The sequence below is a fragment of the Microcebus murinus genome, chromosome 13, assembly GCF_040939455.1.
Source record: "Microcebus murinus isolate Inina chromosome 13, M.murinus_Inina_mat1.0, whole genome shotgun sequence".
Taxonomy (NCBI): domain Eukaryota; kingdom Metazoa; phylum Chordata; class Mammalia; order Primates; family Cheirogaleidae; genus Microcebus; species Microcebus murinus.
This window is the reverse complement of record NC_134116.1, coordinates 36645785-36663994: the sequence shown is the minus strand read 5'-3', so window position 1 is coordinate 36663994 and position 18210 is coordinate 36645785. Positions and strand designations below refer to the sequence as shown.

General features: G+C 42.0%; 1 protein-coding gene across 1 annotated transcript; it reads left to right on the top strand.

Moving 5' to 3' along the window:
* The first annotated feature begins 9118 nt into the window (after nt 1–9118).
* On the top strand, nt 9119–17086 carry CLN5 (CLN5 lysosomal BMP synthase). Its single transcript, XM_012737071.3, has 4 exons — nt 9119–9466; nt 11913–12078; nt 12719–12944; nt 15295–17086. Exons 1-4 carry the CDS (start codon nt 9234–9236, stop codon nt 15804–15806), a joined length of 1137 nt encoding a protein of 378 aa, XP_012592525.2. The 5' UTR covers nt 9119–9233; the 3' UTR covers nt 15807–17086.
* Nucleotides 17087–18210: the final 1124 nt, after the last annotated feature.

Genomic DNA, 18210 nt, shown 5'->3' with positions numbered 1-18210 from the left:
TTTGAGACAATTATATTCATAAATCAATCTTTAATTTGAAAAGGTTATATCACCAATCTAAAAGTGATTCCTGCACTGAAAGGGTCCAGAAACAGGCAAACCCTCCACTGTTATTTCCAAAGCCTTGAGACCTCAAAGTGTGCTCTGCATGCCACACACCACCTGTCTGTCACCTGGGAGCTGAATCATAATCTGCCTTGTAACAAGATCTCCAGGTGAGTCATGCGTCTGTTTTAAGTTGGAGCAGCACTGGTATAGAGCAGTAGTTCCCAGTCTTGTCTGCACTTAAGAATCATCTGGAGATTTTTTTAAAATTCCAAAATACAGGGCATACTCCAGACCAATGAAATCACACATTCTGAAGGTGGGACACAGGCCTTGGGCACTGATGGTTTTGAAGCCCACCAGGTGATATCAAGTGCAGCCAAGTTTGGTTACTCTAGATGTAACCAACCACTGGGGAATCACTTGGGGAACATCGAAAAACACTAATGTTGGTTTCCACCCCCAGAGAGTCTGATCTCACTGGTCTCGGGTGTCACCCAGGCAACAGGAGTTTCTAAAAGTGCCCCAGGTGACTTTCATGTGTGGCACAGTTTGAGAACCACAGACCCAGAGCCTGGCATGGAAGGGTCAAAATGGCAGCTGAGCCCATACCACTCTTTGGGGAAGACAGTTTTAAAGTCAGTGAGCCTTAATTAAAATGAACAGTTGGCCTCACAGCTTTCAGCTAACTCACCAGGTATAATGACAGCATCAAGCCCGCTGAAGTTCACGTCTGCCAAATCTTGTACGTCCCTCCAGGCTCTCCTGACATTTTCCTCGGGCACATTTCTCTCCTGTTGGGCTCCCTTTCAAGTGATTAACTATGTGCATCTGCTCAGCATTAGGAGCAAATACCTTCACCTTCAAAAATAGAAATAAAAACAAATGATGTCACTGCCTCTAGGAAAACAATCAAGCAAACAATCTCAGAGTCTAAACCAGAAAAGAAAGTCAGAAAACTGCTAAGTAATTTGATATGCCTTCAGGGCCAACACCAGCTACAGATATTACCACTCAACCACAAAGAAGAAAGTTCACGGAAAAAAATAGAGCTATAAATTAGCTTCCAGAAAGAAAGGAGATCAGAAAGATCACAAAGAGGTTGGGTTTCATAATATATATATATATACTTTTTAAATAGATGGAAGAGAGGATGCAATTTTATGGATAAGAACATAGCTCAAAACCACAAGAGAATTGATTAAATCAATGCTTGAAATCCTTAAAAGCAGTGATTCTGAACCCTGGCTACACATTAGAATAGAATCACCTGGGGAGTTTGGGACCCAAGGAGGCTGGTTAAATGGGAATCTCTGGCAGTGAAACGCCAGCTCGGGCATTGCTATGTCTTCATATCTCCCCAGGTGATTCTGTCGTTTTTGTCAGGGCTGGCAACCACTAATCTAAAGCAAATGGGAGATAAAACTCAGGACTCTGAGTGAAAATCCCAGAGGCTTTAATGCCAAAAGCCCAAAGTAGAACATTTGGTAGCTCTCACTTGACTGGCTCCCACGCATCCAGCCCTACCAAGCTCTGGATCAACATCCTCTGTCCCTCCTCCACCCTCAGAAATACTTGGAGAGAAAGGAGATCGCTCCAGTTTGCTGCCCTTCCCCCCAACTCCCTGTCCCCAGCCCTTGGATCCAGAAGGGGTACCGATCTGGGGAAACATGAAAACTTGGAGGCAAGAGAGGAAGCTCAGGGGACCCATTTGAATATTGGGAAGCCTTTGAATTGTGCCTTCTTCACAGGCTGCTTCTTCAACCCAAAACTCCGCAGGTTCACTGTGCCGGGAAGTGCACAAGGCTGGTCTGAGTCAAATGTCGCTTGACTCTCTGAAAGGATGCCATTAGGGCTAGAAAGCATTAAATCATGAATCTCAGCCTCCTGTTACTAAACTTCATATTTGTTCAAGTATATATATTCTAAACATTTACATTTTCTATTCTCCATGTTTTCGGTTTTATAAAATTGAGTAATAGTTCCTACCTGTGATATACATATATATGAGAGATTCTAAGCACATATATATCTTCTTTTTCGTGAAAAGACTTAGAACATTTTGAAGGGCAAGAAAGATGCAAAGAAATGTGGCTTTGGTTTTAAACCAATAATTCCGCAAACAGATTGGTCTTTAGTTGCTTCATGGAATTAATCAGATCCACCTGCCCAAGGAATGAAACGTGCCTTCGACATGTGCCTGCCCTTTGGAACCAACGTTGAACAAAGCACTGAGGAATTTGCTGGGTTGTAATCAAGAATAAGTCAGTCCATTTACCTCTGTCTTCCTTTAACTCAAGGAGAGAGAGGTTCATTAAACACCCACAGACTAAGGCATGTAAGATATTTCCCTTCACCCATTAGAAAGTCAATAACTACTTGCTGAAAGGATGACTAACACCCACATTCATTTTAATACCCTGCAAATGAAACAGGTGTCAAATATTTCCTTTCCTACTTGAGCCCAGGAGTTTGAGGTTGCAGTGAGTTATGATGATGCCTCTGCACTCTAGCCAGGTGACAGAGTGAGACCCTGTATCAAAACAAAACAAAAAAAAACTAAGAAAGTAAAATACAGGAGAAGTTATCTGGAGCTGGGAGAAGGGAGAATGAGAGGTTCTGTTTAATGGTTGCAGAGTTTCAATTTGGGGTGATAAAAAAGTTCTGCTGATGGATAGCAGCGATAGTTACACAACATTATGAATATATTAATACTTAATGCCAGGGAATTGTATATTTTAAATGGCTAAGCTTACGTTCTATATATTTTATCACCAAAAACAAAATAAAATTCGTGCTGTTGGCAAGGGGCAGCAGCGTGGTGGCGTGTCTGGCAGCTGCAGGAGAGGGGGGCTGGGTCCAGCCTCAGCCGTGCTTTCACGCGTTGGTGGCAGAGATCTTTGCCACCCGTTTTTTGTCTGAAGCCAGTTCCGGCATCTGGAGATCAAGCGGAGTGGGTGGAGGGAGGGGTGTTGGGTATGGTTTACAATTAGAAAGAAGTCCGAGGGAGAGGAAAAGGCTTGGGGAGGGACTGCCCCCGCCAGTCCGCAGGCTGCAGAGGGAAGAGCGGGCAGGCCCCACCGCCACACGTGCACCAGCACTGCCCAAGCTTAGTGCACTTCGCTGCCAGTCAAGACACAGCGGCCGGCCAAGATGTGGCCGCGGTCTGGGAGCCTTGCAGCAGGACCCGGTGGCCCCAGCCAGCTCTGGGCTGCATCCTCCCGCCCAGACTCTGAGGATCCTGCTCTGACGCAGGGGACCGGGGCGCAGGTGTTGGCTAAGGGTCTCCGGCAGGAGACACCTGCCTCCTGAACCTGCCCACCTGTGCCCTGCGGTCACTGCAGACAGTCTCTCCTTTCTGAGAGAAAAGAAGAGAGAGCGCGAAGAGCGCTAAGCTAGATTTTTGTTAACCGGTAACTTTTATTTGAAAATTATCTTTAAATGTAAGAGCAAGGGGGAAAAAATGTATTTTATCCTTAGCTGAACTACTATAAAGTAACTTCCGTGCAACTTATCTCAAAAGAGAATGCCAATATTGATATACAATTTTTTAATTAAAAATTGTTTTTTTAATTGAGTGCAATAAATATTTAAACTGCTCAGTTCCAAAGCTTGAAGTTGAAGTGGTGGTTTTGTTGTTGTTGTTTGTTTGTTTGTTTGTTTTTGAGACAGAGTCTCACTCTGTTGCCCAGGCTAGAGTGCCATGGCTTCAGCCTAGCTCACAGCAACCTCAAACTCCTGGGCTCAAGCAATACTTCTGCATCAGCCTCCCAAGTAGCTGGGACTACAGGCATGCACCACCATGCCCGGCTACTTTTTTTTTTTATATACATATATATTTAGTTGTCCAGCTAATTTCTTTCTATTTTTAGTAGAGACAGGCTCTTACTGTTGTTGCTCAGGCTGGTCTTGAACTCCTGACCTCGAGCTATCCTTCCACCTCTGCCTCCCAGAGTGCTAGGATTACAGGCGTTAGCCATGGTGCCCAGCCTGAAGTGGTGTTTTTGACAGGCAAGACTAAATGGGACATGCCATTGCGCCCTTTCATCTGCATCAGAGCTGGAGGACAAATAATTTCTTAAGACAATTAAAACGGTGAGTTTGAAGTCCTAATACAGCATGGGCCGTAACTAAGGGCAGTAAAACCTGTCAGTCTCAGCTGGGATGCAACTGTTCCTCATAATGTTTTGTGTCACACAAAGGTAGCACGTTTTTAGTCCTAGACTCCATATGTAACCTAGTTTTCTTCTATGATCACAGGAAAGAAACAGAAAAGAATGTAGTTACTTTGTTCAGCTGTGATGCTCCCTGAGTTTCTTCCGTACAACTTCATTTATTGACCAGATATTTGAAAAAAATGTATTCTTTATTGTTAAAGGATAAAATCTGCAATCTCCAACAGATACTACTTCTCCTTCTGGATCTTTAAATCATTAGCTCCATCTTCCTCCAAGAAAAATCCCTTATGCGCCAGGAGCTGAATAAAACCTTACGTCTGCTTTCAGGAAGAAACCTACCTTTCCGAACGTGAAGATAGGATACACGTTCTAAGTCACAGATGGAAGTGTAAACCCGAGAAGGTGATTCTAGCCCTTGACCCAGTAGGATATCTACATGGCCTAAGACTGTTGGTGATGCCCAGATTTAGAAAGAGGAAGTAAATACAGTGTCAACATCAGGCAGGGGAAAGAGCAGCTGCTTGTGAAAACACATGTATCCACCAACATCACTGTAGCTGAGGACAACCACAACAACAAAGAATTTGAGATGCAAGATAACTTAGTTCTGGTCTGAGTGCTAGGGATCAAATCTGGCTCCACCCTCACTGCCTTATGTGATATTGGGAAAGTTACTCAACATCTCTGTGCCTACATTTCCTGAATCTGAAAATAGGAAGTAGTACATTTTTCATAGGGTTGTTGGGAGGATTAAAAATAGTACATGTCAGCTGTGTCAAAACCTTGATACTGGTCTATTTCTGTTCACTGGTTTGCACCACTGCAGTTCACTTCATATGATTTGTTAAACAACAAAATGTCAGCACATTTAGTTTAAAAATTGAATTGGCTTTTAGTAATGATTCATAAATTGGCCAACATCCCATCCGAAATAGAGGGAGTTTCATTGGACGTGGCAGAACAATTGGTTTTCATAAGGTAGCTTGAGCAAGAATAAGGAAACAGAAATACAAAAAGTGGATTGGTTAACATTAGATTAGTCCAGGTTACTTTCCTTGTACATGATAAAACAGAGGGGACTTCTTTACCATGTCGACTCAGGTTGCTTTGAATCTCCTGCTTTTAGGAAAAATTGGCCTATTTGTGGATTTTCCTGTTTCCTTAAAGTGTCAGTTTGATTACATAGCACTTAGCACAAGTGACTCCATTTTGGTTTATCCTGTTGGAAACTAGAGCAGGAAATCAATGCAAAACAATGGCCTTTATAAATTTTATTTAACAATGTCAAGAGTTTTTGTTCTGAAGCTGGTTTTCCTGAGCACACTGATAAATTATTTGCAACAGAAGTAAAAAATATATTTAATAAATAAGTACAAGATTAAAGAATTGTCTAAAAGATTCAATGTAACAAGTAAAAGATTATAAAGCCAAAATTACTTGATTTAGGATTAGGGTGAAATGTTAACGATGGCTCCATAGTTTGTTTTTTAGTCACGTATTAAGTAGACACCTCCCTCTAATCCCTTCCTTAAGTGAATATTATAATTTTTAACTTCATTAAAGTTAAAATTATGTTTGTAAATTATGCTTTTAAAATTATTTTTGACCTAAATTATGCCATAGGCAAGTGAAACTATGAAAAATCTGAAAATAGGACCTAAGTAGAGTTGATATATTTGTTTAGGCTAGTTAAGCACCTATATAACAGGTAGGTATACCCAAGTCTCATAAACTTTGGGGAACATTGTTAATTTTTTATTAACATCATGATTTTCTTAACATCTTACATTAAAATTTGTGTGGAAACTGAGTATGTCTAGGGCAGGGGCTCTTAACCTTTCTTTGTATTCCCTGGACCACTTTGGCAACCTGGTGAAGCCCCTTCTCAGAATAATGTATTTTAATGTCTAAAATCAAAAGCATAGAATTATAAGTGAGAAAGTAAAAATTAGCTTGGACTTTTAAAAACCTGCCCTGCTATACATCAACTGGGATAAAAGACAAATAAAAAAACCAGCCTCAAAATTATCAGAAAACTATATCCCTCCCTGTGAAAGTTGATAATACAAACTGGGTCATTCCTGTCATACTCAACTAAAACGGAGCCAAAAAGTTGGGGGGAAAAGTATTCAGGATACATAACATTGCTCCAAGAATGTAACTCTTGGCGAGCCAGGCTGCTAAAACTGCCTGCTATAAAATGAAATCAGTTTTATCTAATAGATTCTGAAACAATCAGCTGCAACCCTAAGACTAGTTTTACCCACAGCGATCACTCACCAGAGCTTGCCAGTTCCCCAAACCTGTACTGCCAATGAACTTTCCCAAAAAGTAATGTGTAACATTCCTGCTTTTCATAAAACTTCCAACCTCCTCTTGTTCTTTGGACATACTGAGGAATTCTGTGTGCATACCCTGAATTGCAATTCTTTCTTCCCAAATAAAACATTAAATTTAGAGATTCATCCCCACATATTTGACTTCAGCACTCCCAAACCACAGTAGATTGTAAAGTGTCACAACAACCCTCTAGATTCTTATTCACTGAGAAACTCTGTTCTCTAACATTATAGACATAGACTTTCCTATTTGCAATTACATCAGTAAGAATAAAATATCCCACCTTTACCCATAGACTCTCAGTCATTTGACATAGAGAATCAGCGTCAATTTTCAATACAGATGCAAAGCTTCTGATAAAGGGTTTCTGGACACAAAATTCTATCTCTATTTTAACTTCACAGTTTCCAAGGAAATAGGACCATGGGTCTACTTTGTATTCCAGACCTTATATTGCTCCTGTATTGACACATAGCCTTGGCTTTGTTTTTGTTTTTTTTTTTTTTTTTTTGAGACAGAGTCTCGCTTTGTTGCCTAGGCTAGAGTGAGTGCCGTGGCGTCAGCCTAGCTCACAGCAACCTCAATCTCCTGGGCTCAACCGATCCTTCTGTCTCAGCCTCCCATGTAGCTGGGACTACAGGCACGCGCCACCATGCCCAGCTAATTTTTATATATATATATTAGTTGGCCAATTAATTTCTTCCTATTTTTATAGTAGAGACGGGGTCTCGCTCTTGCTCAGGCTGGTTTTGAACTCCTGACCTTGAGCAATCCGCCCGCCTCGGTCTCCCAAGAGCTAGGATTACAGGCGTGAGCCACCGCGCCCGGCCTTTGGCTTTGTTTTGAGGCTACCAAAATACTGATCATTTAACTTTTAGTTTAACTCCTCCCTTCCCCAGAATCCAATAATAACTCTTTGGGGAGATGCTACATCTCATCACATAAGTCCTCGTGGTCTTAGGCTGATTGGGCAAGGACCCAAGGGAAACCAATTAGATTAAAACTGAGTTTTGTCTGTGGGCCCTTAAGGTTTAAAAGCCACACACTACAAGAACATACCCAGCACAATGAGGGATCAGGCAATAGTCTATGAGCATATTTAGCCTGAGGTGCGGGGACATAGCCAAAAGGAATGGGGTTCACTCCTTGTCACCACAGGGGCAGAACAAAACCAGAGCGAAGGGAGTTACTGGGACGCTGAGTAAAGTCCAATATGAGGAAACATTTCTCACCATGACAGCTGTCTGCACAAGGGTGAAAACAGTATAGATCCCAAAGTGGAGGTCCCCACCACTGACCAAGGTCAACCTGAACTTGTTTTTTTTATAGTTCTGGGAAGTCCTGAGGTGGATGGGAAGTTTCACCTTGGTCCTCTAGTGTATGGTTCTATTATTTGTAAATGTTGTAATGTTACTTTTTGGAGAGCCCTGCTCAAGTGCCAGCCCACAGAGAATCCTACAGGTACCCTTCAAATCCAATTAACTACATTCCTGCTTTCAGGGCTAGGATTCTTCCCCCTGTCATCTTGGGGAGGTCTTTGGAGAAGCTGGATTAGCTGTGGTCATTTTGAATTGGGCGATAGCATGTGGAAGAGAACTAGGATTGTCCTCACCTAAGGCCATAGACAATGGATGTTAAAATGCTGCCCTGCCTGAACCTCCCCAGAGCCCCTCAACCTGGTACAGCAAGCTGTGCCCGATTTCCATCTGTCCTCAGGAGGCTGCAGGGCTCAAAGCGACACCACCACCCCCTACCCGACAGACACGGATTGTGATCACCTCTGGCTACAGAAGCCATGTTGCCTGGCCCAATATGCTTACAAATATTAGGGTGGCTCACACGTGTTCTGGGTGAAGCTGATGAAGCTCTGGTCAAATATTAGGGTGGCTCACACGTGTTCTGGGTGAAGCTGATGAAGCTCTGGTCTGCCAGGGCTCTGCGAGGCTGCTCTCATAAAACAAGTGAGGCATGTGATAAGGATTTTAATGTACTTATAGGCATACGTCAGTATTTGTCTAACAGCATGGAAAGGATTGTCTCCTCAAAACAGGGCAGTTGATCCCATTGTTTTCTGTTGGTGGTCGAAGGGTCAAAGAAGGTAATGTAGAATCTTCTCCCCTACTGAGGCGAGCAGGAGTGGCTTCGACAGCACTTGGGTAGCAGCACGGACTATATGTTGTTAGTGCCAATCATTTCCTCGTCACTGTCCCCAGTCTTCTCACTGCACCCACCCACCCCCAAATCTTCCCATTCACTCAAGATGTGTGCTGGCGCCTAGTCTGGGCCCTGTGAGACGTGGTAAGAGCTCGGTGCTAGAGCATCCAAAGGAGGAACCGGATTTTTTGTGTTGCTGGTTCTTGTTGGAGGCAGGTAAGCGGCCCCTCCGCAGAAGAGGTACGTTAAACCTGAGACGTGAGGCACTCCAGGTTAAGAGGCGGCCCCGGGGCTTCGATGGAATTCCCCGGGGAGCCAGACCCAAGCCCCGCCCCGGACTGCGGCGTTTGGCCGCCGCCACCTGGCAGGGCGCGGGCGGGCGAGGACGCAGGGGCGTGGAGGCGTCACGCGCGCAGAGGCGTCAGCACCGGGCCCTGCCCTCGCGGCCAAGGCCTGGGCCCCGCACCGGGCGGGGCGGTACGTACGGAGGCCCGAACCCGGCTCGCGGCTCCGCGCATGCTCGGCCGTCCGCTGTCGCCGGGCTCCAGAGGCGCCGGAAGCAGCGGGAGCCGCCTTATGGCTCAGGCGGGAAGCCCGGGCCAGGGGGCCGAGGGGCGGCGGGGCGCGGGCGCGGCCCCGGGACGCGCATCCTGGCGCCGGGCCCTGGCGCTGCTCTGGCTGGCGGCGACTTGGTGCTGGCCCGGGGCCTCGGGCAGCGCCCCCAGACGCCGCTGGCCGGTGCCTTACAAGTGAGTGCGGCGGCGGGCGCGCGCACGGCCAGGGGTGGCGCTGGGGGCGGGGCGGGCGGGACGCTGTTTGGTCTGGTCACGCGACGGTGCGGGGGCGGCGCTCGGTGAGGCTCCGAGCGCAGTTTGGAGCGAAGTTGAGAGTTCGGGACCCGCTGCCGGTCGCGCGGCGTTTCTTCCTCTCGGAATGCCGGAGCCAGGCTCTGGGCAGTCCCCAGTCGTGGAAAAAAGGGAGTAATGTTATTTCATGGAGTGACTTAGTAACTGATTTCTTGAATAGTTTAGAAGGACTTTAAATATCACATCTATTATTTAATGCACTGTCAGTTATTACTGTGTAACATTTGGCACAATTTACAGCGTGACCAGCCCTCTCTGGTGTGGCCGGGACTTCCCAAATTTGGCACTAAAAGTTCCGCGTCCAGGGAATCCCCTTCTCGGTCAGTCCCTGGCAAAATGGAAAGGTTGGCCACCTGGTTTGTCCACTGTCAAACCCAGAGGTAGGGCGCTCGTCATAAATCGAGGACAAATGCTACAAACCTGTGAAGCTGATTTGAACCTTTAGCCTGGAAGGTACAGCCTAGGATTGTTAGGTAGCTAAACATAAAGAAAACTTGATGTCAGCATCAGGCAGAAGACAGACCAGCAGCTGTAGGAAACACAACTATTTTGCATGACAAAATAGGAACTGCCAGCTGTTGCCAAACTTAGATATTAGTGTATTCTGCTCACTGAATGGTTTGGACCGCTTTTTAGTTTTGCTTGATATACTTCATGAAAAGAGAAGTTTGTGGCTGAAGCTTGTTTTCTTGAAAATGTTAATAAAATGTTGGTAAAAAGTAAAAATTATTCAATACAACAAGAAAGAGATTGTAAATCCAGAGTATTTAGTATTAGGGCAAGGTGTTGACAGTGGCTTGTGTTTCTCTAAAAGTCTTGGGTATCAAGTACATGCCCCCATCTAATCCTCTGAGTTGAATAAAATGATATTCAACTTTATTAAGTTCACACTTAAATGAGGTGTTTTAAATTACCTTTGACTTAAAATAGATTTTGCTGTGGATAAGTGAATCCTATCTGTTTGTTTAAACAAGTTAAGTACCTATAAAACAGTGTGCCTAGGTGGCATAAACTTTTGGGAGAGTTGTTAATGTTTTTAACAACTCAATATTTTAACTTCTTAAATTAAAATAGAAATTTTTTGTTGATGTGTAAAGATTGTGAAACAATAGATCTGGCTAGAACCTTAGGAATCTAGGATTCTTGGAGGATGGAAGCTGCTGTTTGTTCTTCTTTCTCTCCCAGTGCCAGGTATAGGTGACAAGTAAGTATCTTTTGAGCTGAATTCAACCACAGTCCCCCTCTAGTCCTATTGCTGTGGCCTTCTTTTCTTTGCTTGCATTATTGCAGTCACCTCCTGTGATCTCTCAGCTTTAATTTGGCCTCTCTCCTCACCCTTCTCTAATTCATAAAATAAGATCTATCAGATCTGCTACTTAATATCCTTTAAGCTTAGCTCTCTCCAGTTGTAGGATTGGGGTGGTGGCGGTGCCAGCCACACTTTCTTAGTGACAAAATGGCAGCCCCTGCCTTTCCTCTGTCCATTGCTGCCCTGAGGCCTGAATTCTAGTCTTTTGTAACTACTGGAGACCTTCAAGTGTGCCACACTTGTGTTACAATGCTTAACATTTTGTGTCTTCTGTCCTAACCTTCTCTACAAGTATATAAAACCCATATGCCAGGCCTTCGTCTCTTTATTTGCCCTCTCTACCCCCATCCATCCCACACCCACACTGGGTAAAAATGATTTCTCCCTCCTTTGTGCACACAGGACTCTGTTTTTTTAACACCTACCACAGTGCCCCTCATTACTTTTTTAATGTCTTCTCAGCTCTCGCCCAAGGCTCATTGAGAAGGGGAACAGTGTTTTAATTTTTGTTTCCTTCCTTCCTAGTATAGTGCCCTCCCTACACACAGTAGATCCTCCATAAATATTGGTTGAATAAATGTTGGTTCATTCTTAAGTAAAGATAAACTATATTCTACTACTAATTATCTTTGAATCTTACTGTAAGGATTGTTTGGAAAATTAAACACATTGGAAAAATATTCACTTATTTTATAAACATTTGTATGTGTCTACTATGATAAGATCTGGAACTATAAATATTTTAAGACACGGTTTCTATCTTCAAAAATTGTCACAATGGGAGCTAGAAACAGGGAAGCTTGCGTTTATCAAAGTGCAATGTATCATTTGCTATTAAAGGCATCATTGGAAGTTCACAGGATAACAAATGAAATGGAAGTTTATTCACCATGGTCTGAGCTTTGACTATTTTCCCTAAGAATGATCCTGACAGTACAGCTAAAATCTGGATTCAAAAATGTATAAGAAGAACCAAACTCATGTTAGAATCTAAGTTGATGGTTTCTTTTTCTTTATTAGACGCTTCTCCTTCCGTCCAGAACCAGATCCTTACTGTCAGGCCAAGTACACTTTCTGTCCAACTGGCTCACCTGTCCCAGTTATGAAGGGTGATGATGTCATCGAAGTCTTCCGATTACAAGCCCCAGTATGGGAATTTAAATATGGAGACCTCCTGGGACACTTGGTAAGGATGCATCTTGATCGTGTAACTTTGGTTAAATGATTGGCTGTTAAGTTGATTTGAGGGAGTAATCACTATCAAATGGCTGGTCTTTAGATCATCTTTATTGGCGTTCCTGTTAGCATATTTAAAATGAGTGGTCAAAAATAGTTCCAGTTTTTGTAATCTTGACAATAACAAATGTAATCATTTTAATTCCTTTTGATATTGTGAATCTGAGCCCACCTCCTATACCCAGCTCCTGGGAAATCAGAGGGAAGGAGGCCCAGAAGGGGACAGGCAGGCAGGGAGCACCTCTTGAGTTCCAGGCCTTGTTACAGGTTCTTTTCCAGGTTGGCTCATCACCTTGTGAGGTATATAGAGTTCCTCCCTTAGGCCTCTCATACTTATTCTAAGCTGTCAGGAAATTACAAGCATGTCCAAATAGCAAACATCCCTCCTATCTGAGATGAGCTGCAGTGGCCAAAGCCAGAGTGGACCAGGGCCCGGAGTTCATGCGGCCACAGAGTGAACATGAGAAGAGCCATGCAGAGGAGGAACAGCTGAATAGTTATTTTGTGTGATGTGCCACAATTTCTCCTATCAGGTTACCTGGACCCATGGTTACTTCACAAATTTTTATACATATATTATCTTTACACAGAAAATTATGCACGATGCCATTGGATTCAGGAGTACATTAACTGGCAAGAACTACACAATGGAATGGTATGAACTTTTCCAACTTGGCAACTGCACATTTCCCCATATCCGACCTGAAATGAATGCCCCTTTCTGGTGTAATCAAGGAGCTGCCTGCTTTTTTGAAGGAATTGATGATACTCACTGGAAGGAAAATGGAACATTAGTTCTAGTAGCAACCATATCAGGTAAGTTGCAGAAATATGGCAGTATTTGATGATTGCATCCAAATCCAAATGAAAGAAATCACAATACTTCCACTGAGGATATGTTAACTGTAAACTGTATCTGAAGAAAAATTTTAGTGACGATAAATTCAGATATTTTTATGTTGAAAATAATAGTTACTACTCATATGGACTTTGGGCACTGTTCTAAGTGCTGTACATATATCACATCATTTATCATCACAACACCCTGAGAGTTACTATTATTTTTTCCATTTTATAGATAGAGAAACTGAGGCACAAAAAGGTTAAGTTTACATATCTAAGTAGGTGGGACTCCATTCCTGGGAATCAAGCCCCTGGGGCCATTCTCTTAACCACTTTGGTACATTGCCTCCCAAAATGTATGTACTCTTACACATTTGAGGCACTTTTGAGCAATTTAAATATTTTTTTCTCTGAGATTTCCTGTTCTTTTTAGTTGCTCAAACAGTTGGATTTTGCTGCACGTGCTGTAATGTTGGTTAGTGATGAAAGGAGTTCAGCAGAACTTTCAATAACTTGTTGTGTGACTTTGGGCCACATTTCACCTTATTGGCCTGTGTGTAGAATGGGGATGGTACCACCATAGCATTTTAGAGGTAAGGACGTTGTGCACATGATTTATAGAGTACTACATTATAATTTACTGTTACCCAAAAAAGTGGAAACATCTGAAATGAAAGCAAAGCATTGTTTGTGATGATAATTATTCAGTGAACCGCAGTACTTGAGAAAATGACCATGCTTTCTACTTGTATAGCTCCTTACAAATCATGTTGAGATGTGTTAACTCACAGTTCAGTGGGGATGATAAAATACTCTTCTTCCTTTCACAAATGAGGAATCGAGGCTCAGCCAGGTAACATCACTTCCCCATCTCTCAAGGTCACAAAAGCTGGAGACAGGAGCACCAGGACTAGAACTGAGGTCTTTTAAATATAACCTGAGGATCTATCAACTGAATACCCCATGCTATTTTCATTTCTTTCCACCTCCTTTCTAATCTATGTAGTCCCAAACCATGCCAATAATATTAAAGTCCATCCCTCATTTAGTAATGCTCAGTAAAATCAATAGCTGCTCTTTCTTTCATTTAAGGCCAGTTCACATCTCTTTTTCCATTTTCACCGACATCATTATCTGGAAATTCATCCTTCTGACATAAATCAATGATAATATGAACAAGTAATCACTATTTTTTTGTAACATAGTTTGTAACATACCAGTACTTAAATCTTTTAAGTCATCCATCCATCTGCCTTGTGATTAGTCCAGTTCATTGACCTTTCTTCATGTTACAAAATAGTGTTTTAAAGCATTTTATCTCTTACATACAACAGTGGCTTTTCAAAGTTGAACTAAGAACAGCATCCTGAGTTCTAAGAAAACAGACTTTATATTATTCCACAATTTTAATTCCATAAAATTGATAAAGGTGGCCACTCTTACTCATCTCAGCAAACATGAAGTATTTATTTTATGGACTCAAATTGAAGTAACCAATGAAAGGTTGCTGCACACAGTGACAAAGTGAAATGTTGGGGCCCAGCTCCACTTGGCATTATAAATGCCTGGGTAGGGTTGTAACATCCAGAGTACAGTGTTATCTAAATAGCTGGAGAGATTCTTCTGGTCTGGCACAAGGCAGTAGGAGAGAGGGTTACCCAGCCTCCGTTGTGTATAGTCCATGAACTCAGCCAAAAATGTGTCCTGTTTAGTTGATTCATTGGAGGTGTGTGGGCGAGGGGATGTCAGTAGCATCCCAGCAGCTGCAAGTGCAGAGAAAAAGGAAAATGCCAGATCTTCTAGGAGCAGGGGTATGGTATGGGTTCCTGTAACAGCAGTAAGCCAGCCTCTAGAGTAGCTGCTCCTCAGGCAGCCATTCATACTTTACTATACCATGCTTTGCGACACAAAAGCTCTACATTTCATCTGCCTGTTTTTCTTACACCATCTTTGCCCATTCACCTTTTCATCTTCTGCAGTTCTTTCCTTTCCTCATTTGCCCATGAATCTAAGATTCAGAGCAGGGTAGATTCATTGTGGGCTAGAGTTTCTGCGTTTGTGTAATTTCACTTTGACTATAGCTTAAATAATTATAGAATTAGTATGTAAGACTTCTCTTTGTACGTCAGAAATGCCTTGTGACTTAAAGAATAGAATAAAAATTGGCCGAGCTTAGATTCCTATTGTGAAATGCAGGTTCAGAAATTCAAAACTATTGTTTGTTTACTCATGTGCATCATGGTCTTAAGTTAGAATATTTTACTGAAAACTAACATTATTAGCTTTGATGTTCACATAGGTTTTTTTTAATTTTTTAAACCAGGAAATATGTTCAACAAAATGGCCAAGTGGGTAAAACAGGATAATGAAACAGGGATTTATTACGAGACGTGGACTGTCCAAGCCAGCCCAGCAAAAGGGGCAGAGACATGGTTTGAATCCTACGACTGTTCCAAATTTGTTTTAAGGACATATGAGAAGTTGGCTGAACTTGGAGCAGAGTTCAAGAACATAGAAACCAACTATACAAGAATATTTCTTTACAGTGGAGAACCTACTTACCTTGGAAATGAAACATCTGTTTTTGGGCCATCAGGAAACAAGAGTCTTGCTTTAGCCATAAAAAGATTTTATTACCCCTTCAAACCACATTTGTCAACTAAAGAATTTCTGTTGAGTCTCTTGCAAATTTTTGATGCAGTGATTATACACAGACAATTCTATTTGTTTTATAATTTTGAATATTGGTTTTTACCTATGAAATACCCTTTCATTAAAATAACATATGAAGAAATCCCCTTACCTAACAGAAACAAAACATTCACTGGCTTATAAAACCTTAATCCTACTGCTCTTCTTTAACCACCAGCATCCCAGTTTTTCAGGGGGTGATTTTACATTTGTGGATTTCTTAGCCCTTCTTCCCTGGGGCAGAAAGATAAAATGTACGTCAGCAGAATTGCTGCGTATTAACATCTCAGGACTTTTCTCTTGGAAAGAAGCTGAAATTCTTATTATATTGGCCAAAGTGAGCATGTTAGGTGATCTTGATTTCAATTTCCAAGCTTTTGTTTAATGGAGAATTATGGTTCATATCAGGTATATGGGACTTTTAGACTCAATATTTTAAAGTTGTAAATATGGTGTGCCAAAGATTTTAAAAATACCCTCAGTGATATTTTCATGGTGGGAGCTACTTTTTCTGGTTATTTAAGTGTTTTCTAGGAGTTTAGACTGACTCTACTGCTTTTCTAACTTTCGGTAACAAGTCTAGTTGCATTCCATTCACCTAATTTTAAAGATTTTTTTGAACACCATAGCTGGAGTGGTTGTGCTTCTTGCAGATGCAATAAATAACAGTGTTAAAGAGCACACATTTCTGGCTACCATTTTGGATCTAGCTAGTAACTGGCTTTTGTTTTTTAAGCAACTTAACGTCTCTAAACCTTAGTTTGCTTATCTGTAAAACGATTTGTCTACTAGGATTGTAAAGATTGAAGTTGTATGTGTTTGGCATAGTAAGGTCATAATGAATGGTAGCTATGATTACTCAAAGAACAAATTGTCATCCTTGATCTTGTCTAATGTAGTTTATGGCCAGCCTTTCCGGGGTTTGTAGTCACCTAGACTGAGCTGGTAGTGTAGTGCTTCAGCGGTTCTTCAAACATTTGGAGCATCGAAGTATCTGGCTGCAGACATGTCTGGGTGAACAGGAACCTTCTGACTCCTCCACTGCTTCCTGTGGTTCTTCCTCCCCCTAAAGCTGCCAGTGCTGTGGAAGAGGATGCACTTCCCCTCCCAAAGATAAGACAGATTTTTGCCAAGGATCTCCAAGTAGCTGTGCTTTCTTTAGGGCTGTCAAACAAGTTTTCATGGTCCTTCATTTAAGCATTTGATAATCAATTGAGTATCTTTCTATTCATGGGAAAAAAATGCCAATAAGATAATGGGGCAGAGATCAGGAAAAATAATCCATGTTTTGTCCTTGGACCAGTATCTGTCAACCAAATGTTACTGGTCTGTGAAGAGATTAAGTACAGGAAGCAGTTAGAAACTTTTAAAGAAATCTGGAGTATTTTTGTTTCTGTTGGATCTAATAAAAAATGTATTTTGTATTTCTTTGGTCTTGTTTCATTTGTCTAGGAATTCATTTTTACTGTAGGCCCCACACAGACTGAAAATAAAAACCTAGTCACCACAGATAGCTTGAGAAACACAGCACTACACCATTCTGCCTACTATAGAGGTAGTCTTCCTCAAATACATAAGGAAAACTTTCATTGTTTCCCATTTAGCCTGTCTACTCATGTTAACAGTGCCTGAACATTCCTAATTAATATTGCCTCTTTAAACCGATAATTGTCTTCAGAGTATGTCACAAGAAAACTTGAATCTTAGCATTATCACCATCTAGTGGCTAAACTTGGGCAACACCAATTTCTACCTGATTCTTAGAAAAATTGCTCAGGGAAAACAAACAGTATTTAGGATTTCTAGAACTGCACTGGAGTGATAGAAGATTCTTGTACCAAGTTTGTGTCAACTGCAAATCACAGAATGTGGTTCCATGGCAAAAACAAATGAGGACATCTGTACGTGGAACTTGACTTTTATTATAAAAGCAAGATTCTAATAGTTACATTTTTAAAAGCATTCAAGATTTTTTATTTTTCCTAAGAATATTAATAAATGAAATTCTGTGAAAGTACCACACAGATTCAGGTGACTATAGTGCAGAGGGCATAGTAGTCACGTAAGTACTTCTTAAGAATTTACCAAACCTCTAAGATGAAATAGAGTTTTCAGGTACAGATGATTCAAGCATATGCTTACAAAACTATGGTTGGGGCCGGGCGAGGTGGCTCATGCCTGTAATCCTAGCACTCTGGGAGGCTGAGGCGGGCAGATTGCTTGAGGTCAGGAGTTCAAAACCAGCCTGAGCAAGAGCAAGACCCTGTCTCTACTATAAATAGAAATTAATTGGCCAATTAATATATATAGAAAAAATTAGCCGGGCATGGTGGCGCATGCCTGTAGTACCAGCTACTTGGGAGGCTGAGGCAGGATTGCTTGAGCCCAGGACTTTGAGGTTGCTGTGAGCTAGGTTGATGCCATGGCACTCACTCTAGCCTGGGCAACAAAGTGAGACTGTCTCAAAATAAATAAATAAATAAATAAAACAAAACTATAGTTGGGAAACCAAAATATGGCCAGGCAGGAAATTGCCGACTAATTTTGC